Source organism: Chlorocebus sabaeus, chromosome 10, assembly GCF_047675955.1.
Source record: "Chlorocebus sabaeus isolate Y175 chromosome 10, mChlSab1.0.hap1, whole genome shotgun sequence".
NCBI lineage: Eukaryota > Metazoa > Chordata > Mammalia > Primates > Cercopithecidae > Chlorocebus > Chlorocebus sabaeus.
In genome coordinates, this window is record NC_132913.1 from 64,772,259 (window position 1) to 64,798,417 (window position 26,159).

Here is a 26,159-nt window from a genome sequence, read left to right on the forward strand (position 1 = left end):
TTTCAAAATACTATACTACTGACAAAAGTTTAAGATAAATATGTTCTATAAGTAATGAAATACTTAAATCAAGTGAAAAACCACTTGTGTGTTTTGGCCTGCATTTAGAGATCTTAAAGAGAGCCGTGCATCTAATTAATAAGACCGTGTTATTCATTTATATGTTATTGTTGTTGTAAACAATATTAGACATAGGCACCTTTGTAAAATTAGTTATGATTTGGCCATACTTATTTATAATTGAAATCCATAACAATTTAAAGTGAAGGTTTAAAGAAAGTCTCCCTGTCATCCCTCTTCCATGTTCTCATTACTATACCTGAAAACATACTTACTTGCTCCCCTCTAGCTTGCTCTCGTCTGTGGTATTATAGGTTCTACCTTCTCTAGTCTTCACTGTGTCTCCCCTCCCTCTGCCCTTTACTTAGCCACCAAAGCGATCCTTTTGAAATACAGATCTGATCATGCTTTTTGGCTGTCTGTATAACCTTTTTTACTTTTCAGTTTTAATTGAAACCTTTACATTAATATATCCTCCCATGGCTTCTTAATCAAGCAACAGAGGAAATAATGCTTAGCACAGCAAAGGGTGTCCAGACCCTGCACTAACCATATGGCTGATTGGTTGGTGTCTATACCACATTGGTTGTTAACAAAGCACACGCCATATTATTAGTTGTGAATATTTTTAATATGGTATCTACCTCAGGTACAACTCTTAATACATTATATTGATATCTAATTTTAGTATATTGAAATGATATATATCATTGAGTATAATGAAATAATCCGAAGATGTCCTCTGTAAACTAAAGTTTCTCAAATTTAGGGTATGTTTCTTAGTCATTTTTCTATCACCTGCACTTATCACATAATAGGCATTTATATGTTGATTCAATTAGTCATCAAACTGGCAAGGGTGTGAACAAATCCTAGATAGCATAGTGCTGATCACATTGTCAATAGCACACTTTATAAAATTCTCTTCATGACTGTTCGTCAGAGTGGTATCCCCACTTTACAAATGACTCAAAGGCTCATTACTCTGGCCACAGTCCACAAGTCATATGTGGTGGAGCTGGGGATGAACCCAGATTTGTCTGACTACAAAGCCCAAGAGTTTTTGCACTGTCTGTAACCACTGCTTTAAAATATAGATAATTAATAAATCCATTTAAATGACTTGATTAACATTGAAATAACAGAAAGTTCACTAATCAAACTGTCCAGCTAGTAAATTTGGAAATTAGTTTAATATTTTTAAAAACCACAATAGCGACTGGGCATGGCGGCTCACACCTGTAATCCCAGCACTTTGGGAGGCCAAGGCAGACGGATCACCCAAGGTCAGGAGTTTGAGACTAACCTGACCAACATGGTGAAACCCTGTCTCTACTAAAAAAAAAAAATACAAAAATTAGCTGGGCATGGTGGCAGGCGCCTGTAGTCCCAGCTACTCGGGAGGCTGAGGCGGGAGAATTGCTTCAACTGGGGAGGCAGAGGTTGCTGTGAGCCGAGATCACACCACTACTCTCCAGCCTGGGCGACAGAGTGAGACTCCATCTCAAAAAAAAAAAAAAAAGAAGAAGAAGAAAAAACCCACAATAGCTAGAATATATTTAAAATGTAATTATATTGATAGGCAACATATTTAAGAAAAAGTAAAAGATATTATTTTCTAGTTGATACTAATGCTTAATATCCACTTAATACCCACTTAAAAGTCAGTATCACTTTTATAATAATTTGTTCTTCAAAGCTATCATGTCACCTTAGTATCAGAGATGTATGTGAGTAATTCTACTAGCGTTAATGGAAATTGTGCATATAAATCTCAATGAGTTAAAGTGAACATTTACCCTTAAGGATTATTTCATATCAGAGTAGTATCATATGGAGTCCTCATGCATTGTATAAAGATAAGTGAATCTTTTGTATAAAGGCTTTTGTATAAAGAATAGATAATTTCAACTTCTGCCAAGAACACAACACGCACATTCAATATAAAAATGTTTGTATATTTATTTTTAATTGTTAATATAGGATGAGTTCCATTTGGGATCAGAAATGAATGTTTTGATGATACATTATTCCTATCTTTATAGATATTAGAAATTGTCTCTTAAAATGCTAGTTATACTAGGAAGCATCTCTGATAGTTTAAAATAAAAGAAGAAAATCCCCAAACATATCTCTTACTTGTGATCAAGGAGCTCAAAAAGATTGCTAGGGTGATCTCTATCTAACCTGCAGTTCAGTTTGTTTGTTTGTTTGTTGCTTTGTTTTAATGCCCCAGGTATAGCATAGATATCTAACTGTTAGCTTCTGGTTAAGACTTCTATTACTTGGTCTTTTTTGTAACACAGTTTCCTATTATAATCAGCAAAAATGTAGTAATAAGTAGTATTACAGGTTGAGATTCTTATAAAAAATGGATAGAAAAAAACTGCCAGTGATAGTTTTATAAACAGCTAGTTTGCTGTTTCTAAACTAAGCAAAAGGAAGGGCCTACACGTTAAAAACAAAATCCCCAAACCTTAAAGGCTTTTTTAAAAAATAAACTTTTTATTTGGAGATAATTTTGATTTACTTAAGACTGAAATTCTTTATAAAAATTCTATATAAATAGTATGACACCTTTTTCTGAATTGGGCTGCTAACACTGAAGCCAGATGCATGACTCTTAAATGTAACAGTCATAGGAGTCGAGTCGTCGTTTCTTTCTGAAAACAGTGAGAGAACAGTCAAAGGTTTTCACTCAATTAAGCTTAATCTGCAGGCAAAGATGTTAATTTAACAGATTTTGAGACTCCATTTATGTTATTTTGGCAATTTTAACTCTCTGGGTGTGATTAAGGAAGCAATTGCTAGTTTTATGCCAAGAATTCTGACTGAATTAAGAATTAATTAAGAAACAACCTTAAACTTGTCATTAACTCCATATTTGGTTATAGTTCTGAATAGTTTCTATATAATTAAAAAAAATAAAAGTAAAACCAGCCACCATGGGTGTTCTTAATGAAATAAAAATTAATGAAGTAATTTTATTATGTGTAAACCATACCATTGAAAGATACCTAAACTATGTGTAGTATTAATTACATATAGTAATTTGACTTGAAAAATCAAATTTATAATGTGATTTGTAAATAAAAAGTTGTGACATTTGAAAGAAGATAAAAGTATCAAACAATATAACTATATATCTTAATATAAATATTTATGTAAATGGGAAGATTTTAAAAATTTAAGTCATGAAAACTTTTACTTTCTTTTAGGATACTAACTTGGAGTAGCTTCTTGATCTTCTGAAAAACACAGAATAACCTATTTATATAAACTTTTTTCTCTTCTTAGGTCATGCTCTTAAACCTCAGGTTTCCTCTATTTTTACATCATTTTTGGATGGATTAAAAAAGTTTTATATTACAAAGGTAAGAATTTTTATAAAATGCTAAGATTTTAAATGCTTAAGATATCTGTTTTCTGCTTTCTTCCCACATGCACCTATTATAAGGGTGTTTTTCCGTGTTGCTATGTACATTTCAGAAGTATAATTTTTCATGTTGGAGTAAATATTAAGTAAATCAATCAGGCAGTCAGTTTCAGAAAATTTTAATTCTTTTCCAGTTTTGAAGCTTCTAAAAATAACACTGCATTTGAACAGTTCTGTTTTCATAACATTTTCTATAGTTTGAGTTTTTTCCTTTATGGAAGATATCCATAAAGTGAAATAAGAGTGTGGATTTTTTTTAACCTATGATTGTTGAATTTTTTTCCTAGAGTGTTAGTTAGCACCTTCTTTTCCTTGCATCCTTGTTATTCCATGTGGGATTCTTTTTGTTACATTTTAAATTTACCAGGGGGGAAACAGTTCTTTCTTCTAGTTCATGTTTTTTGAAGCTCCAATGGGACTGAACTTTAACGCTTTCTTTTATTTTCTAGATCTAATTTTTGTGTGAATTCGTTGGATATGTTTATTTTTGCCAGGTGGTGGTGGGGGAACAGCTTCATGTTTTTTTCTTGGTGCTTTGATGTATCCTTTTGAGATTGGAATTATTAGATGCCCTTTGTCATAAATGTTGTAAATAATTTTTTTTTTTTTTCCAGGCAGGCATCTCCTTTTTTAATCGGGATTTTTATTTTTTGGTGTAAAATTTTTATTTTTTTGGTGTTCAAATTTTTATCTCTTTTCCTGTGATTATTTAATATAGTCTAAGCTTAAAAAAGCCTTCCTTCCTCCAGAAATATGATCAGGGCCATTTTCTTCACTCTCTCTTATGATAAATGAGAATTTTTTTTAAAAATTGTCTTTATTACTATTTGTATTTATTTCCATTTTATTATGTGAAAAAGATCTAAATTAATCTTCCCCTCCTGCTCCTCCAATTGTTAACCAGTTGTGGCAGCACCATTAATTAATCTGTGCTTCTCATACATTGATTTGCTATGCCTCATATCTTATATGCTTATCTAAGAAATAGATACCATTTTAGTGCATCTCAGTCTCTTTTAATGAGCTTTTTGTTCTTAAAAAATTAAATAGATTTCATTGTTGTAGGTCTATTTTTCCCTCTTGCTATTCAGAATTTTCCTTGTTATCACCATCACCTTTTTATTATTCCAGAAAAATTTTAGAAACTTTTCATCATTTTAGGAAGTTCATTGTGGTTTTTTTATGAGAATCGGAAGAAACTAGTACATTAATTTGGAGAAATATTGAGTGATTTATAATACTTAGTTTATGCATTTAGGAGCATATGTCTTACTCACCTTTTTTTGGATATGTTTTAGATATGTTTCCTAATATATTTCTTTTTAAGATTGTTAGATACTATTTTAGTTTTATGCGTAAGATTGCCTTTGAAAACTTTATTTAATAAGAAGTTATTGTTAGTGTGTAGGGATGTTGTTGATTTTTGCTTCCCACCCAATATATCCAGCTACTTTATTCTATCATTCTGCAGTTTTTTATTTGATTCTTTATCATAGTTGTTATTTCAACAAGTTATTTGTTGTATTTACATAAGCAGTATGTCACTATGATTAGCACTGTGGCATACTTTGAAATAAAGTGTTTTTTCTGTGCTGAATAGTTTTGCTACATTGTAATGACCTGAATAGATTTATTAAACATTCTTAGTGATTGACATGTAAAGTTCCAAAGCTCAGTTTTTAAGAAATCCATGTATTTGAGCCCATATCAGAAGGAAACGAGCAAAGTGTATTTTGATTTATTATTTTGTAGGATAAGACTTACCTGTAATAATAATTTTTTTTTTTTTTTTTTTTTTTTTTTTGTAGTTTAAAGGATTTGACCCAAATCAGCTAAGTGTAGCCACATTGCTCTTTGAGGGGGACCGTGAGAAGGTTCTTCAACATGAAAAACAAGTGTATGATATTGCTGCAAAATTTGGGTATGGCTTCAAGTTCATAATGCCAAGAGAAAGAAAGTTAAAAGCTAAGATTCTAATATCACCCAGCAATTACTAAAGTACTAGGCATTAATGTCTCCAAGGAGACTGCATGTCTCAAAGCAGTTATTAATTTCAGTATGGTATTAAATTTGTGGTAATTTATGATAGTAAATTTAAAATATTGTTTTGGTTTACTTCCAAAATTTTTAGGAAGTTAGATTGATATGTTGCTGTTGTCTAATTATATATATATTATTATTTAAACATTGTATTTTTCCTAGATTTTTACATTAATGTCAGTTTCGTGATATTTGTTCTACTAGAGTAAAATAGAAAATTCATTGTCCTCTTACTCTGTGGTGATAATAGTGTATGTATAAAGCATGCTACTAGTGTGTTTTTAAAAGAAAATTATGTTTAATCAAAGGTATTTGATAAATTATCTATACTCCACCCCCTGTCACTTACTGTTTTATGTTGGTATAAAGAAACAGAAAACATTTCACATCTATAACCAACTGAATAATGGTAGCGTGGTTTCTGTCTTCTTGATGGATTGTAAGACTGATCGATGAGAACTATAGTGCAAATGCCATTTATCAGGACTACATTTTTTCCTTTCCTTTTAAAGTACATAGACTAACAGTTTCTAGACACTATTCTTTTGTTTTTTTATTTCAGGGATTAAAATATATCATATCCATTATGCTTAATATGAGTTCTTTGTAAATATTTATTTTCATTTCTTTTTTGTTGTTTTTTAAGAAAACAAATGAACACTTAATTTGGAGCCATGTGTTTTAGAATGCCCCACTTTTATGTATTTTTTTCATATATAAGCTCTTTATTTCTAGGGTTGTCTGAATTTAGTGTTAACGTGCAGTATTCTTAAAGGGGAAAAGAGTCTAATCTTAGACTTAAATTTTAGTTTACTTTTGTACTATTTTTAAGTATTGAAAATGTCTCACTTTTATTTTTACCCTATTCTGAAATTGGCAAATGGAATTTTAATTTTTTCAGTAAAAGAGAAAGTTTATTCATCCTTCATCTTTTCTCAATAACTGTTTTGGGAATTGCTGATATTTTAACTAAATCACTTAAAAATAATTATGTTACAAAAATCCAAGTAATGACCAGAAGACTTGAATTTCAGGTCATCTTATTTTTGGAATTTTTGAAATTTACATGTTTTCCTTCCCAGAAGGAATTTATCCCTATGTATGTACCTGTTTTTTAGTTTCTAAGTTATAGGGAGTATGTATGTAATTTGGTTAAAAGATTGTTTTCTTAAAACATATGATATTAGTAAGAAACAAGGAAATTTAAAACCTACTCTAGCCTTAAATATTAGAGACTGAAACTTTAAAAAATTGTTCATTGTATATTTAAATATTTACTTGGATTTCATAATTTCTCAGAAGGACTTGTAGGAAAATGGAAGGGTGCATTTTGCTTTATCATTTGAATAACTGTATATAGGATTAAATTTGCTTAGTTTCACCTCAGTCCTCTCCCTGCTCACACACACCTCCACATCTGTACACGAACCCACACACAGAGGAATTTCAGTTTTTAAGATCTATCTTTATAATGTCAATTAAGTATGACTAGTAAGTCATCACTAGTTAGTAATGTGTCACATTTCCTTTTAGAATGGGGTAGGATAATGACATAATGCTTGTTTGTTGTGCCTCATAATTTTTATAGGGCATGACCTGTCTTTTCTTGTGCATCACTGTTGATGTCTAGTTATTACTAAATACTTGATGTAGTAATTGTTGAATGAATGAATGTAAGTGAATGCTATATTTTCCTGATATCTTTTATTCTACTTTGTTTGTGCCTAATTACTGTGCCACCTGTAAAACAGTGTATTTTCATCTTTAGGTATTTGTCAAAACATTTTGTCAGGTTTTTTGTTTGTTTGTTTGTTTTTGTGTTTTTTGAGACAGAGTCTTGCTCTGTCACCCTGGTTGGAGTGCAGTGGCGTGATCTCAGCTCACTGCAACCTCTCCACCTCCCAGGTTCAAGTGATTCTCCTGCCTCAGCCTCTTGAGTAGCTGGGATTACAGGCTCATGCCACCATGCCTGGCTAACTTTTGTATTTTCAGTAGAGATGGGGTTTCACCATATTGGTCAGGCTGGTCTTGAACTCCTGACCTTGTGGTCCACCTGTCTCGGCCTCCCAAAGTATTGGGATTACAGGCATTCATTTTGTCAGTTTTAATTTGAGCCACCAACTGACGTGAATGTCAGTAATGCCAGTTTTGTTTTCTCGTATGTCACTATCCATTTACCAATTAAAAATATAAGTGAATCTTCTTTAAGATATGGCATCCAGCTGCCTTCAGATACTGATACTTAGGCCCAAGCACTATTGCTGTACTTTCAGCAGTTTTGCTTACTCAAACAAAACTTGTATCAAATTTGTCCATTAAAAATAGGTTATAGTAAATGAGATTCAATTTAAAGCAAGGGTAAAGAGTTAAAGACTGGCTCCGTTTGAGGTCTCGTTTTTGTTTTTTGTTTTTTGTTTTTTTTTTTTTTTGCTGTTATTTGTTCCTTCTTAGTTATAATTAATTTCTTAATGTGCTTTCATCCTGGCTCCCTTAGAGCTATTTCATTTTTTTTTTTTTTTTTGAGACAGTGTCTTGCTCTGTCGGTCAGGTTGGAGTGCAGTGACCTGATCATGGCTCACAGATGGGGTTTTGCCATGTTGCCCAGGTTGGCCTCAGACTCCTGGGCTCAAGTAATCTTCCCACCCTGGCCTCCGAAAGTGCTGGGATTACAGGCATGAGCCACTGCGCTGGGCCTATTTTAAGTTTTTAATACTTGGAAATATCCTCTTTTGGTTTTCTATCAGAAGTTCTAGTATCCCACCGGTTTTCTGTAGGGACTAATTTTTTGTTGTAATCACTGAATATTCAAGGATATTTTACTTAGGTAAAATACTACTCTTCCCACCCTCAATCCTCAATCGTCTCTCCTGTGTAACAAGACAAGGGAAAGCACCACCAAGTTTCTTTCTGCTACAGTTTTCATGTGCTTGTTTAGCTCATGTATTTTATTTTGAATTGGGGCATTATTCATCTATCCCTCATTTTTTTGTTTATGAAACTCTCTACTGCCTCATTAGCTTTACATTGATTTTTATGAAGTACTCCCAACAATTTAGAGCATTTTTATGTGTTGTCTTAGCCATTTTTTCTCTTTGCTTGCTTTTCACTCCCACTCCAACACAGTAATACCTTTGAACACATATGACCCAACAGAACATAGTAGCCACGTAATGAATAATCATACTTTGATTGTTTATCCATGTTTGCTAGTAATGTATTTTAACTTCTCCAAGAGCAGAGCAGAATAAACATTACCTGTCAGCACTCATGACAGGTGTTTTGACATTTTCCATAGAACTTAAGGTAATATGTTATCGTTATTTTTAAAGCATGCTTAAGTTGTTTAATGTAATTCAACATGAGAGTGATTAGGTTCACCAGATGGCCCTTTTATATAAAAAGATTGTCTCTCATTCCTCTTTCATTAGTCTTTCCAGTCCTTCCTCATGAGACAGCTTTAAATTTGTTTAAAAACCTTGAATTGATGTTTGAAATTTGCGGAGACAGCAGGAAGTAGGGGATGGATGTTGCTACTTTTAATATAAAGCAGTTTGAATCTACATGCAGTCATTTTGGATTACAAAAGTCACTATTTAGAAGCATTTAATTTTTAAGCCCTACTATTCTTATATATTGTATTTTAAGGTAATTCTGGCTAGAATATTGACAATTCTGAAAGCTAAAAAGAGAAAAGTTTCAAAAAGTTCAATCGTAAGTCTGTGATTTCCTTGTAAAGCCCAGACTGACTGTGCTTCTTTGAGCTTATGAATTTAGATAGGACATCCACTTTCTTCCTGCTTTAAGTGAGAAAATGCATGTTTATCTGTGGTTTATCTCCCTGGATCCTAATGTGAACAGATCTGTTTCCTGCCTGCTGCCAGAAATTAGAAATATTAAAAGAGGGTCTAAAGAAAGATGACTTGGGACTGAAAAGTAGGACTTTTTGCCTCATCTTGACATAACAGGCAAGCCTACTAAATGTTTATACCTGTTACTTCTCATCAGGTACATACTTGGCATTCTCTTTTCTCAAATATTCCCAACACAGATGTCTTACACCCTTTCCTACTCCTCTTTCTCTTTTCCTTTCCTTCCACCACTAGGTTCAGGATGGATGAACTGTTTCTGTTTCCTAGACCTGTGGTGGTTTTTGTGTCTTGGACTCAGAGTCTGACTCTATTTTATATCTACTTGAGCTATGGCCTAAGCTATTTTCCTTTAAGCACTTGCCACAGCAGTTTTCTGACTTGTTTTCCTTTTGTTTTGAAACTTTATTTGGCTTTCTACCTCCAACCTCACATCCAACTCAGAATTGTGTTCTTTCTCTTCTTCTCATTTTCAGCTGCTTGACCGAAGTTTTGTCTTCTTTGCTCATTAACATTCTAATATAAACAGTCCCCTTCATTTTTTTTGTTATACCCCATTCTCAAGTAGTTCTAGACTAGAGCTGCTTATATCAAATCTTTGCCACTTCTTTTGGATAACACCATCTACCTATAATGGCAAGTCAGGAAATTTTGATTTAGCCCACTTAGCCTGAAATTATCTTACAGTATTTGTACAGAACAAGAGTACATCTACATTGTAGTATTTACTTACTACCAAATTCAACACAACTTCAGAAGAAGAAAATATTTAATTATGAGGTATTAGTTGAGGCCATAAGATAAACAATTTTTCCTTTAGTTGACCAAAGTTAAAATTTTAATTTCTGTATGATAATGGAAAAAGCATAATTAAAAACTATTTACTAACGGTAGTAGAAAAACAGTATTAATTCATTGTCTTTTAAAATAAGAATAACTTTTACAAACAAGAGTACTTGGACTAAATTATATGTCATATGGGATTAATTCTAACTAGATCATCAAATACAATTTCTATGGATGAAATTTTCAAATTGAAAGAGATAGTTTATATGTTCATAGTAATAACTTACCTGTGTTGGTCTTGTATTTGTTTATACATTACTTTATAAAATATTTCTATGTAAATATGTTTTGTCTCTCATTTAAATCATAAATTTCATAAAATAAACACCACATCTAACATTCCAAATACTACATGTTCATATATTCTGGAAGCTTCTCCGTATTGAGGAGTTCCTAGTCAGTCGTCACATTTCTTCAAATATGAGTAAGACAATAATAGCATATGAATATATGAGTAAGAATATGATAAACAAAATAAGATTACTTGTGTGAAGATTATTTCAGCTTGTTTGTTTCTCATAGTTAATTCTTTCTGTGCTCTTTTGTGAATACGGGTAGACGTAGTTGAGTTTATGAGTCAATTTGGTGAATAAAAGTTTGAAATTAAGATGGAACAAATATTAAAAGTGTTTTCAGATTTTTGTTTTTCAAACTTATTCTCTTGGCAGCTTTTTGATACATTTATGATAAATGAGATTAAGATAAAAATGAAATGCAGTGTAATATATGTTAATCTGTTAAGCAGTTGTCTTGAGGTATCATATCCGTTTGGTTAGTTTTATATATTTTTAATAGTTGATTTGAAATTAACAGTTTATTCTTTAATTACAGTGGGTTGGCAGCTGGAGAAGATAATGGACAGAGAGGTTATTTGCTGACCTATGTCATTGCATACATTCGAGTAAGTTATATCATATTTCCCTTGCCACTTAATTTATGTTGCAAATAATACTTTTTCTTACTTTGAGTGAATGCAATTGTCTTCCCTATTTTTAAAAATTTTAAGCTACTGTAATTTAGCATATCATTTTACATGAACCTTGTTTTAGCTACAAATCTTCAGAAGCCCATTTAAACCTTCTCCATATGCTCTTGAAGAAGTTAAAGATGATTTAATGTCTTTCTGCTCTTTAAAAGAATGGAGCCTTTCTCTGTTTAAAAGTTGAGCATACCGTTCATAACATTATTTGGTTAAAATCAAGCTGTTTTACTTAGGAACATTCTTCACTTAATAATCTGTTTTAATGATGTGTAAATCTTTTAACTGTTTTAAAATTTTGATATTTAATAACTTGATGTAGTTATTTGTTCACTGATGATTATAGAATTAAAGAAATAATTATGTGTGCTTGAGCACTCAAATGTTTCTAATTCTAGATGTCCTACTTATGATATACTGAAATTGTCTTATCTCAATCTGCTGTGTTTACTGATATGAAATTGTTCTTTTGAAATTTTATTTTTTCAGTTTAGTTTTTTTTCTACTTTGGTTGTAACAAATTCAGATTTCTTAATTGCTTTCTGCTGTTGCTGGGGTTACTTTTTTTTTTTTTTAATTTTTCCTGTTTACTTAATTTGAATGATCTTATTCTAAAAAGTCGTTTTTTCAGATAGCCTATTGAGAATTTGGTTTCCACAAATACTCAACTTTCTTTTTTTAATCATAAAGTTTTTTGGAAATTTATACATAATAGATGTACATACTTTCAGGGTACGTATGATATTTTGATAGCTTCATATGATATGTAAAGATTGAATCAGGATTGGGATATCCATCACCTCCAAATACTAAATTTACTAATTTTTCTCTTGGAAATTTTGAACCTTATACACAACAATTGTTATAAGCTTATATACAACATGTATTTACTTCTCTAAAAAAAGCTGAATTATTATGTTCTCATTTTAGCAAAAATTTAATCCTAGCTAAAATCTGAATTTTAAATTGCAGTGAATTTGAAGCATATAGTCCTCCTCTTTTGTCCCCTGCCCCCACAGTGATGATGATAAGTAAAAGTATATTTATTGCCTGTTCAGCATTTTAGAAATTTTGATTAAGAGATGTACTGATCGGGCCGGGCATGGTGGCTCACGCCTGTAATCCCAGCACTTTGGAGGCCGAGGAGGGCGGATCACCTGAGGTCAGGAGTTCGAGATCAGCCTGACCAACATGGAGAAACCCCATCTCTAATGAAAATACAAAATTAGCCAGGTGTGGTGACGCATGCCTGTAATCCCAGCTACTCGGGAGGCTGAGGCAGGAGAATCACTTGAACCCAGGAGGCGGAGGTTGCAGTGAGCCAAGATCGCGCCATTGCACTCCAGCCTGGGCAGTGAGTGAAACTCCATCTCAAAAAAAAAGAAAACAAACAAACAAAGAAAAAAAAAAAAAAGATGTACTGATCATGAAAGGTAATAGATGATTGTAGATATTGTAAATAATATCTACCTTTATAGGCTGTCAGTATCATAGTTTCTTCCCAAAATAAGCATTTTGAATATACGTAAAATGTTGTTTGTTAGGCGTTTTCTCTGAGGATATTGGCCTTTTCCCCATAATACCGAATTCAGAATTCTAGAAAATGAAATATAACTAACAAGTACAGCATAGGCACAATTTGGAGTATCTATCTTAATTTTTAAGGTTCTAGTTAATGTTAAAACTGAGTCAAAAGCAAGTTAGAGATTGTACCGCCCCCCCCACCCTGGGGTTACATGTTTTATGTTTTTGTAAGTTTTACAATGGTCAATACCATTGTCTCCAAATATATTTTCACTGAATAAATGAGTGCATTAGAGAAAAACATGTTTTAGATCAGATCAGTAATTTGGGGATTTTTTTTTCCCCCAACCACAGGTGGGTTGAAATGACTCATTTTACTTGAAGTGAAAACTTAACATATGTTGAGTTTTCTGCCTTATAAAACTTTCTTTCAAATCTCTGGACTTCTCTGGTGGCTTATGAAGCTTTCTTTCCAACTTTGATGATAAAGCAATTTTGCTCTGGGCAAAGAAATTTAAGTATTATAAGTTACTTGTAATATGAATATTACATCCTCTATACTATATTTTCCTAGTAGAAGTGCCTCCAGATGTTTGATCTATTTTGTCACTTCAGATAGATGCACTATATTACTATATTTTCTAAATTTGTTTTTAATATAGAATATTTTCCTAGTAGAAGTGCCTCCAGATGTTTGATGTATTCTGTCACTTCAGATAGATGCACTATATTACTATATTTTCTAAATTTGTTTTTAAAGAGAAGTTGAATTTAAGAAAAAATATCTCCTCCTTCTTCTAAATACCTTCCCCACCGCCCCCCACTTCTTGATCTTCCTGCTCCTTTGATCTTGACTAATTTTCGTTATTGGTTAATTTACTATTTATGCCACTAAAATTCTATTCTGTCAGTATTCTCTGCATGTACATAGACTGTTCCTGGATAGAAACTCCATTCACTAAAGAAATAAATTTGAGTTCTTACCCTGAGTCAGGCACTCTGCCTGGTGCCAAGGATACAGAGGAGAATAAGACAGCCAAGGTTCCTTTAGTTATCGAGGCTGCATCTCACTCCAGGGACAACTTTTCAGTACTCTATGAAGTGAAGAGTAAAGAGCAGATGATGTTAAATCAGAACCATGTGATACTAACAATGAATATGAAAGACTAACAGTGTTATTGATTCTTCTGCATCTGTTGTAGTTTCTTGATTTTTCTGTTTGTGTCTTAATAGGACTTGGCTTTGGAATACTATGTATTAGGAGAATCTTTTGAGACCTCTGCTCCTTGGGACAGGTAAAATACAATAAAATGCCTGATATTATTCAAATATGCGATATGAATTGCTTGAAGTAATGTTTCGTTGTGTGTGAATAAGTGTAAAACATTTTATGAAGAAACATTGAGACAAGGCAACTACTTTTATTTAAATTAATGTATTCATCAGAATGCCATGTTTTCAAGTGTTTTACTGGGTGGAGGGAGTTGAAGAAAATTTGTGATCCAAAGAACGAAGGTATTGTTGAAGTTTACATTTTGAAGAATGTTATTGAATGCTCTGTGTTACTAGGTTATACCTAGCTTTGACTTAAATTCTTAAGTGATTAATATTGCTTAAGTATTCTCAAAAAACTCCTCCCAAAGTACAAAACCAGTTAAATGTCCTTCATAATATTATTTAGTTTTTGATATTTGTATGTGTAAAAATGGGGATTTAAGTGATTTATAAAGGAAATTTAGTTCAGGAAATTACGTACAATTTCTATTTTTAAATTTAAGCAAAATGTTGATACTGGAGCATATTTTAGGAAATGACCCAAATAAGATAAATGGAAATAGATTTTAGAAGGGTTTCTTTACTGGAAATACATACATACAGTATTGGTTAGTGAATTAATAAAAACTGATTAGGAAATGTGAAATGGTTTATTAATAGACCTGCGAGTTTTATTATAACTCATTCAGTAATAAAAAAAAATTCTCAAAGAGATTGTCTCTACAATCCCTTATTCAGAATGCTTGGGACCAGAAGTATTTGAGATTTCAGGATATTTGTATTATATATTTACCAGTTGAGCATTCCATCCCAGGAAATTTCACTAGAAATCACTGGAGCATTTCTTTTGATCATCATGTTGGTACTCAAGAACTTTAGGATTTGGGAGCATTTCACATTTTGGATTTTGCAGGATATTCAACCTGTATATTTTTATTTGTTTCTAGCATACTGATATTTTACTTTTCTTTATAAAACTGATAAAGCACTTTAAATCTGCAATGAAGTGTATAGGACATAACAAATCCCTGTGAATCTACTTCTTAGATTCCATATCTTAATATTTTGGTTTCTTCCAATCTCTCTTTTTTCCACCAGAAAACTTTTTACTTTTCTACATGCAGTCACTATCTAGTGAGTTAGTACATTGGTGTTCATGTTCCATGCGTTGTTAGCTAGTAACCCCGTTTATATTATACTATCGCTCTGTCATTCACAATTTTTTTTTTAAATCAGCTTTCTCAAGTTGAAATGTTATTCACAAATGTTGATGCTAAATTTTAACAAGGGGAATAAATCCTTTGAATAAAAAAAAGTATCAAGTCATTAGCCTTTGAGTAGTAGAAATAGTTTGGCAGCTATTCATAGTGGTCTCAAAGACCTTTTTTAAAAAATTAATTTATTAATTTTTTTAGTATGAAATTCGTTTTTATTTTTAACTAAAAATAAATGCTTAACATCTTTCCAAAATCAAAACTAAAGACAAACACTTAGAAAAAAGGGTGGAAACATAGTTTTCCTTCCCTGGGGAAACCAGGAAGGCAGACGTTCTAATGGAGCTTGGTTTTTTCCACAGGACTAGTTTACGCAAACAGAATCTCTCTCCAGCCCTTTCTCTATGTCAGTTCTCTCTACCTGGCCGGAAAAACCAAAAGAAACCCCGAAACAACCCGTCCCTGCAAATACAACACTATACAAGGGACTTGAAAAGTTGAGGGAAAGCCTTTTAATGCGTCTAAGACCATTTTAGTGTTTAATTCCTCTCCTTGGGTATCTTAGCCAGTTTGGCTTGCTAAACAGAGCACCTTAGACTGGGTAGCTTAAATGTTCTTAGACAAGAAACAATTATTTCTTACAGCTCTGGAGGCTTGGAATCTGAGATCAGGATGTTAACATGGTTGGGGTTTTGTTGAAGGCCTTCTTCCTGGTTTTATAGATGGCCATCTTCTTAATATCTTCACCTGGAGAAAAGCAGCGAGAGAGAGAAAACAAGCCCTCTCATATCTTTTTATAAAGCACTAATCCCATTCATGCAGCTCCACCCTCATAACCTAATGACCACGCAAAGCCCTCACCTTCTAATACCATCTAACTGGGGCTTCGGATTTCAATATATGAATTTTGAGAGGGATGCAAACATTCAGTCCATAGCACTGGGACAGTGAGGGAGTGCAATGCTACCTCTTAAGAGTTAATGAATTTCCTTGTCATCAGTTAGTACTGATGATTGACATCTTGTTTTTTTATTCTTCCAACTGTGGAAGCTAATAGTGTGCAATTTTTTAAATTTCTCTTTATCTATTCTTTATATATACTTGCATATTTATTTAATTAACACACTGATAATTTCTGTTTTATGCAGTTACACATTTGTTTACCTTTAAAACAATTTCTTCAGCTGAAGTTTTAATAGATAATATTAATAGAAGGCAACTACATTTTTATGTAAAATTTACTTGTTGACAACCATTTAGCAATTTTCTTTTTCTTTCAAACCTTTAGCTAGAGGCCATGTTTGCAGTAGCCCATGGGATCAAGGTCTTTAACTTTCACACATTATTAGATTATTGGCTTTTTCATATATAGTCCACTTAAGGGATTATTGGTCATACTAGTTTTTGTGTATTCCTAAGTGTCCCATCCTGTTGTGTTCCATCCCATCCCTACCACAATGGCCACACCTATTAGGTTCTCAATGAATATTCTTCATAGATTCTTATGAATGAACTTGGGAATAATTTGAGATTACAGTCTATGAAAATAGGTATCTTAAGGGTTGGAGATTTCAAAAAAAATTTTTTTTTTTTTTTTTTTGAGATGGGGTCTCCCTCTGTCACCCAGGCCAGAGTGCAGTGACACTATCACGGCTCACTGCAGCCTTAACTACCTGGGCTCAAGCAATTCTCCCATCTTGGCCTCCTAGCTAGCTAGGATCCCAAGTACACATCACCGTGCCTGGCTAACTTGTTTTGTTTGTAGAGATGAGGTCTCATTTGTTGCCTAGGCTGGTCTTGAACCACAAAAGGTGGCAAAGTGCATTGAATAATAATATCTAGAGGATGTAGATATAATAATAATAGATACAATAATAATAATATCTACATCTAGAGGATGTAGACATTATTCCAATGATATAAAAAAGCCCCAGGGAAGTTTTTTTCAGGGATGAAATGATCAAGTGTTAAATTTGCTAATAAGTAAGAATTTGAAAGTATGCAGTTATGTTTCTGTCCTATAAAAGGATTGATCCAAGTGGACTGTGTTTGCCTTTGATCAAGTTCTGTGAGCGAACACTTTCAGAAACCTTTCCCTAAAAATTATTTACTGGAAGTGTCCCATTGCGGGTTATAACTGTTTAGTCCAGTCCTTTCTCCATCTTCTTTTCTTTATTCATCTATCAATGAGGGCTTAGATATACGGAGCTCTTAATATTTTCCTGTTTACTGTTGTATTTGAGATGATTGGATACATTTAAGTGCATTTAAACTGAAATGCAGTTCACACAGTGGCATAACTTGCAAAGGACTGTTACAGCAGATGATTGTATTCTTAGTTTTTTTTAGACTACTTAGCTGTAGCACTTAAATTTCATTTTCTAGAGCCAACATAAAGAACTTATTCCAAAAAAAAAGAACTTACTACTTTTATAAATTTTGTAATATTCATTAACTCTTATAAATGTTAAAGCTTAATAGATTTTATTTATATTTAAAGATTTGTTTTATAAGGTATATATTCAAAATAAAGACATATTAAATATCGGTCATCTAAATGTTTTATGAGATATTTTTTCAAACGTGCATCCTTGCCATTCTATACCTCTATGCTTAAGTGATGCATAGATAACATTGATAAATCATGTATACCTGCAACTCTCATAAATTAAAGAATTTAACTTAAGAACATTGTTTTATAAAATTAGAATTTATAAAATTTGCAGATTCTATATTCATAAAAATTAAAAATTTGACATGCTAAGAAGACACTAACGCCCTTTTTGTGTTTATATTTTAATCGTATACTGTTTGTTCTTATTGGCAATATGGATAACTTTATTTTACAAAGTATGATCTGTTTAAATGCTACTGTTTTTATCAAATTGGTTCTCATACAGTCAAGTCTGTGTCATGAGACTAGAGATAAGCCAACTTTTTGAGTTTTTCTGGTATTTCAGGTCTCGTGATGCTAAACAAATCAAGGTTTAAGACACTGAATCAGTGTCATTACGTGGCCAGGATATTTATTGGGGAATAAAATGGGACTTTTAGTAACAAATAGTCCAGCATAGCACATTAATACTTTACACAGTTTGTATTGAATAGATCTTTTGCAGTTTGTCTTCAATAGATCTTTCACAGTTTGTCTTCAATAGATCTGTGTCAAATTGGATTTCAGCTTGAGAATAAACTATCGAACATTTGATATAACATCATGATTATAATTTCCTTTGAAAGACTGCCTTGCTCTGTTGCCCAGGCTGGAGTGCAGTAGTGTGATGTTGGCTCACAGCAACCTCCCAGGCTCAAGCAGTCCTCCTGCCTCAGCCTCCCAAGTAGCTGGTACTACAGGCATGTGCCACCTTGCCCAACTAAGTTTTTTGATTTTTAGTAGAGACAAGGTCTCACTATATTGCCTAGGCTAGTAACATCATGATTATTAATGGAATTATTATTATTATTATTATTTTATTTGAGACAGAGTCTTATTCTGTTACCCAGACTGGAGTGCAGTGGCACAACCATGGCTCACTGTAGTCCTGCCCTCCTGGGCTCCAGTGATTCTCCCACCTCAGCCTCCTGACTAGCTGGGACTACAGGTGTGTGCCACCATGCCTGGGTAATTTTTAAATATTTTGTAGGGATAGGATCTCACTGTTGCCCAGGCCAGTCTCAAGCTCAAGCAGTCCTCCGGCCTCAGCTTCCCAAAGTGCTGGGATAGCAGTTCTGAGCCACTGTACCCAGCCTGAGTTATTTCTAAATTAAGGAAAACTTCTTAGACATGGGTAAGGATTGGTATTCATATAACCTAGAATTGAATTTTCATTAACATCTTCTTTATAGCTTTTTTTAAAGCTCTTAAAATCTTATAATTAAATTGATTTTGATGTCAGGCTTTCCTAAGTGTAGGAAACTGCATTCAGGAGACTTGAGTATGTTCTTGTGACTTTCTGTTTTCCTTAAGTCAAAAAAAGAAAAAACTTTCCTCTTTTTAAAGTTAGGAATGGAGGGCTCAAGTTGAGGGATCAGGGCTCTTTTCCATTCTTGAAAGAACAACTAAGAAAGCTTTAGCTAAGAAAATGTCAGACTTGAATGATGCCAGATTAACCAATATTTATTAGCGTTTGTGTAGTTTTCACTTGAAAACTTAATATTGTATTCATTTATCTTTTTTTAGAGTGGTAGATCTCTGTAGAAATGTAAAAGAAAGAATAACAAGGGAATGCAAAGAGAAGGGTGTACAGTTTGCTCCTTTTTCTACATGCAGGTAAGTTTTTAAAATTGTTCTTATATTTCGTATTCTGAAAAAAAAGTTTTGTTTTGTTTTTTTAATCAGTGGGGGAAATATAATTTTCCAGCTGAGAAAAAGCTTCAGTCTGTTACATTTGGCCAGCTTTCCTAACATTCACTTACCACCTTGTTAGGATTGTGCCACTGGAATTTTACAGCAGTCCTGAGCCTTTTAGGAGTAGGATACCCTTCTGTGAGTAAGTATTCCCCGCCATCTGGATGGCATGGCAGTGAAGAGCCAGGTGTCTGGACTCCTGGAAAAAGAAGAGGACTACTCTACTCACTGAAACTATAAATTATATAGTCAAGAAATTATAAATTATATACATACTCAACATGACGCTGAAGAGTGAAGGCAGTGTTTTGTTGTTTACTGGTAATTTAATCTCTTCAAACTCTAATATTATCAGTAAAATAGTGGTAATGCCATTTCTCGATGGGACTGTTGTGAAAATGAAATGAGAAAGCATATGAAAAAACTGTTAGGTTCTGAAGGGCTATATAAATGCTGTAGTATTGTTGTGACATAATTACATTAAACTTGAGGTAGATAATCCATGCTAGTATTAGTAAGGAAAATTTGTATATTTGCCTTTCCTTTCCAATGACAAGTCCTCATTAAGGCATTCAATTATTAAGCTTACTTGCTCCTTATAGCATAAAAATTTGCATATATTTGTTTTCCAAGACTAGAAATATTTCTGTATTCTTTAAACTGCTAATTTTGTGTGTGTGTGTGTTTTTGTTTTTGTCTTGTCTTTGTCTTTTCCATTGTCTTATCTTGTACTTTCCTAGTACTAGTGTTGTGTTTCTTAGTTTTCCTTATTGTTCCCATTGGGAAGAAATACCCTTTAGAATTTGCTAAATTGTGCTTCTGCACGGTAAGAAAGTAAAATTCTAACATGAGATCTGAGGAAAGCATCTTCCTTACACCTTAAATGTTCATTTCAATCAAACGGATATCCTTAAAGTAGTCGTTTCTGCTTCTGTGTGGGAGAGACTGTCCAGGTTTAACAAGCCTTGCAGAAAGTACCTAGTCGTCTGTGTATTAACATATTTTAAACAGGTACACTGAGGATAGGATCAGAGATTATAAAAGCTGAAAAAGTAGATTTTAGAGATTATTTGCTGGGCATTCGAGATATCTGAAGGAAGGGCAAAGAGAGGTCTTGTTCTCTGTAGTAAAAAGCTTACAATGGGATTAAGCTAATGTTGACATAGTGGGTGTAAGAATGTCATGTTACTTTTAGTTTATTTTAAATTTTGGGGTATCTTTAACAATGCACCTTTTATATCTTAAAGTCCTTAAAATCTAAGAAAAAATTTTTTGTGTTTGTGTTATCAACTCAAACTGATGCTTCATTTTTCTCTTGATAGTCCAGTCTTTTATCAGACAGTCAGCTCTCTTTTATTGTTATCCTGAAAACAAATCAGACATAATAATCCAAAAGCTATTTGTTACCATTAGATTTTGAAACATTTTAGGTAATCAAATCTATTCTTGTGTAGTCGAGAAATTTTTATTCCTTTGTTTTGTCAAACGGTAACTTAATAGATTTTACCCTTCCCCCTTCTTCCTTCTGTCCCCAGTTCCTGTTCAACATCTCTTAAGAACCCCACCCCTGCTGTAACATTATGAAACTATCGTGATAAACCGCTACCTATGGAAAATGATTAGGAAGTAAAATATTCTGCCTTAGGGCACATTCTGTAATTACACTTAAATCTAGATTCTTCAGAATGTATTCATAAGACCTAAGAATATTCATTCTGTATTGTTGATTGGTAGAATTAGTTTATTTAGACTGAATTGGCCATATGTCATTTTTATTAAGTAGCTGTGTTTTAAAAATGGTTTTCCTGAGAATGATGGTTTAGCAAACTATCACAAGAACAGAAAACCAAACACCGCATGTTCTCACTCATAGGTGGGAACTGAACAATGAGATCACTTGGACTCGGGAAGGGGAACATCACACACCGGGGCCTATCACAGGGAGCGGGGAGGGGGGAGGAGTTGCACTGGGAGTTATACCTGATGTAAATGACGAGTTGATGGGTGCTGACGAGTTGATGGGTGCAGCACACCAACATGGTGCAAGTATACATATGTAACAAACCTGCATGTTATCCACATGTACCCTAGAACTTAAAGTATTAAAAAAAAAAAAAAAGAATGGTTTTCCTATAAAAGCTGATATGTTTGGTTTCTGTGACCATCTTATAAAACCAGTTAGAATATGCAAAACCTAGTTGCTTGAATGGCTTTGGTAAATAAGACTTTTGTAGTTCTTATGGCTCATACTTGATTAAACTAACATTTAATTGGAATTTGATTTCAGTTTAGTTTTGATTTGACCTGCGTAGTAGTGGCTAAGGAGATTATTCTATGTTGAATATGTGAGATGTATTAAACCAGTTTTTTATCAGGTGCTATGCTTGCTACCTGGGTGATAGGATCCATTCTCCAAACCTCAGCATCACGCAATATTCCTAGGTAACAAACATGCACATAGACCCCCTATATCTAAAATCAAAGTTGAAATAACATTTTACAAAGCTGTTCCAAAGTTATTTAAAAATAATTATGGATCTATTTAAAATCAAGGATCCTAAGAAAAATAACTTAGGTGTAGGGTACATTTATTGAGTTCATTTATTTCATTTTTGTCCATTAAAATGTACTTTGTACATTGGAATAGAAATTCCAGTCCAAACTTTTCTGAAGAAGTTATATGGGAAGTAATTGCTAGTCATTGAGTCTAATACAAATAAAGTACTCCAAAAAGTATAGAGCCCAAAAATTTTTTTTAATAAAAAATATTGTAGTGACTTTGACAACCACACTATTACTTGTCCAGATGATTTTGGAAGAGGTTAGTATTTAAGTGTCTTAAATGATAGAGTTGGTCTGTTGTAAAAGGTGTTAGATCTAAGTCACTTTCTGAAATGGACCCAAATTAAGGTGTTCCAAAAGGTATTTTTCATTATTTGGACTTGTTTGAGATACTAATCAATCAGGCCCATCAAGCTTTGTTATGACTTCAGTAATCTGTTCATCTACTGAAAACTGAACTGTGTAATATATAGATCCTGGATATGTTGAAAGATGATAATGTGCTATTAATGTTTAGTTACATCTATTTATGAATGTTAGTGATTCCCTTATGAGTGATATATATTTTACTAATTTCTACAAATTCATTTAATTCATTTATCCTTCACACTTTATTTGAATTAGGTTATTCCTAATGATAGTGCCCTTGTAGTTAAAATGGTTCTCCGTTGTTTCTTAAACTTTGTGTATCTGGTAGTTAAAATGTAAATATTCAAAGGATCTTTTTTTATGAGGATGAATTAACACTAGAAGAGAAACACAGCTGGCAAATTGACAATAGCATTGTTAAACAGTTCATTTCTTCTGTTCTGAGGCACCTAACATTTGGCCTAAAAGGCGATTAAAATTGTAGATTAGATTCTATTTGTATTGTGTAGTAAAAAGAGTATTTCCTCTACATTTGCTCCTTCTGTTAAATTAAATTCTTTGTGGGAACCTCTGTAAATTGCATATGGAGATTTGACTATGATTACCTTACCTCCCTTTTAAATGCTTTCCTAATTGCATTTTGAAAGCTCAGATATGTATTTTATATATGATTTAATAATCTAACATTCTTGATATCTTTTGTATATACACATTCAACATGTATAAATATTGAGTCACAGACAATATTTTAAGGCTGTGTCACTGCATTTGGTGCAATCATCCTATTTGTTTTCCAAATGCTTACTAATTATTAATGTAAACTTAGTGAAGAGGCTGTATTTCACTCAGTCTGATCATATTTGGTATTTGGACATTTCTCCCATTTCTTAGTTTTTAATTATATCTCATACTTATTTCTTTTAACTTTGAGGGAGTTTGGAAAACTTAACTGATCACCACGTTTCATCTGGTCTGTTTAGAGACTGACTTTAAGTGCAGTATACTTATTTAAAAAAAAAAAAAAAATTCCCTCTTGATGGAGATGGGCCAATTGGAGAAACATTTACATTGCTTCTAAATTTCTAATTTTGGGGGAGGTGTAACTAGACTTAAAAAAAATAGTATTGTACAAATAGTTCCCGTGAACCTTTTACTCATCTTCCTCAAGTGCTAATATCTCATGTAATTTTACTATGATTATCAAAACCAAAAAATTAGTGTTGTTTCAATATGATTACCTAACTCACAAACCTTTCTTTATCATTTGTCCCACTGATATCTTTATCTTTCATAATCTTCATACATTTGAAGAATACTGGCCAGTTATCTTGTAAAACATCTCTCAGTTTGGGTTTGTCTGGTGTTTTCTTGTGATCAAATTTAAGTTACACATTTTGGCAAGATTACTACAGAAGTGACAGTGAAGTGCTCTTCATGGTAGATCATATCGGAAGAAACATGATATTGTTAAGTCTCATTATTGGTGACATTAACTTAGACTACTTGGTTAGGGTGGTACCTGCCAGGTTTCTCCACTCTACAATTACTGTTTTTTCCCATTGTATTTAAAAAACATCTTATGGCTGGGCACAGCTCACGCCTGTAATACCAGCACTTTGGGAAGCTGAGGTGGGTGGATCACTTGAGGTCAGGAGTTAGAGACTAGCCTAGCTAACATGATGAAACCCTGTCTCTACTAAAAATACAAAAAAATTAGCTGGGCATGGTGGCAGGTGCCTGTAATCCCAGCAATTCGGGAGTCTGAGGCAGGAGAATCACTTGAACCCAGGAGGTGGAGGTTGCAGTGAGCCAAGATTGTGCCACTACACTCCAGCCTGGGCAACAAAAGTGAAATTATGTGTCAAAAAAATAAAAAAATTAAAAAAAAATAAACCTTATGGGGAGAAACTTTGAGACTATGCAAATAGCCTGTTTCTTATGGCATCTCCTAATCACATCAATATCCCACTGTTGATTCTTGATTACAACAGTTATTACTGTGATACTTGCAAATGGTGATTTTCTATTTTAATCATTCATTTTACATTTATCAACTGCAATTCACTGTAAAGAAGAGCTTTCCTCTCCTCTCCTTTTCTGCCCGCCCCCGACCCCTTGCCACTATCTATCTGTCTATATATCAGTCTATCAGTAGGGACTCATAGACATTTTATTCTCTGGAATGCAGCCATTATTATCATTATTCACTTTGTTGCTCAGATTTTCCCAGTGTGGCTATTGGGAGTTTTTTTAAGTTGGCTTCTGTGTCCTTTTGACCTGGGAAAGTAGGTTTTTGAAGAGGAAGAAAATGGGCACACATACTTACGAAGAATCAGTGATTGAGGCAAGGTGAGTAGCATGTGAGAAGATATGAGGCCTAGGGAGAGAGAAAAGCAGGTCTGTGTGCCACAGAGGATCTGTGTTCTGTAGAGTTGGTGCTGAGTGAAGGTACGTCTCAAGCTTTCACAGCAGTGGCAGCCATTGCTCCTTTGAGCTTGGTTTCTTCCTCAAGTTCTTTGGTTTTTCTTATTCCCGATGATGTCAGAGTTGTGATTATTTTCAGCTCATTTTTCCCTGCTTTGTTCCCTTAATCTTTTTGTCCATCTGGTTCTTCTACTCATGGATGTCTAGCTTTTTTTACTCTCATTTGTTATCTCCTGGTTGATTTCTCCTATACCTTGGTAGTTATTGCCTTTTGTTTTACCTAGAACAATATCTTATGTTTTTTTGTCAGTCTGCATTTAGGTATGCCTTTGTAGAACACTTTTCCCAATCTGACCTATCCCAATTTTCTTATTCTTTGTATAGACTGATTTTTAAGCTGCATAAACTAATTGATGGTGTCTGTCTTTATGTTCTCTCAGCATTCTTCAATCTTGTTTGTCATTCTCTATGAATTGGACTATGTCATATTTTGGCTATATAGAGCTTAGAAGAGTTTCTTCTAGTTCATTTAAATTATCTGTGTAGAAAAAAATATTAATGATATTTATTCTGTTGTCATTTATTTTTAAAGTTATAGCCAGAACTGAACAGTGTCCTTGTTTCGGTCTCAACTGCAGTGATGTGCTTTTTTTCTACCCAGAATCTTTAAGTCTGTTGAGCCAGAAGAATCCAAACAAATGATGAGTTCATAGTATTGATGCCAGAGTGTGACAGGAAAGGGGTCCCAGGATGATCCACACCTCAAGAGGAGGTTCTTGGATCTCATACAAGAAAGAATTCAGGGCAAGTCCACAGTGCAAAGTGAAAACAAGTTTATTAAGAAAGTAAAGGAATAAAAGAATGGCTACTCCACAGACAGAGCAGCACTGAGGGCTGCTGATTGCCCATTTTTATGGTTGTTTCTTGATGATATGCTAAACAAGGGGTGATGCCTCCCCTTTTTAGACCATACAGGGTAACTTCCTGATGTTGCCATGGCATTTGTAAACTGACATGGCACTGGTGGGAGTGTAGGTATAGCAGTGAGGATGACCAGAGGTCACTTTCCTGGCTATCTTGGTTTTGGTGGGATTTAACTGGCTTCTTTACTGCAACCTGTTTTATCAGCAAAGTCTTTTTTTTTTTTTTTGAGACGGAGTCTCGCTCTGTCGCCCAGGCTGGAGTGCAGTGGCCGGATCTCAGCTCACTGCAAGCT

The 26,159-nt window shown here is 33.4% G+C and overlaps 1 protein-coding gene across 3 annotated transcripts in view; it reads left to right on the forward strand.

Annotated features, from left to right (window-relative positions):
* The window catches only part of AGPS (alkylglycerone phosphate synthase), a 160,531-nt gene that overhangs the window by 108,959 nt on the left and 25,413 nt on the right, over positions 1-26,159 (forward strand). For all 3 annotated transcript variants that reach the window (XM_073019836.1, XM_007965446.3, XM_073019837.1), the window contains exons 13-17: positions 3,358-3,434; positions 5,305-5,417; positions 11,080-11,149; positions 13,985-14,046; positions 19,421-19,510. In XM_073019836.1, the coding sequence (XP_072875937.1) occupies positions 3,358-3,434; positions 5,305-5,417; positions 11,080-11,149; positions 13,985-14,046; positions 19,421-19,510 (412 nt within the window). The remainder of the gene's footprint in view (positions 1-3,357; positions 3,435-5,304; positions 5,418-11,079; positions 11,150-13,984; positions 14,047-19,420; positions 19,511-26,159) is intronic.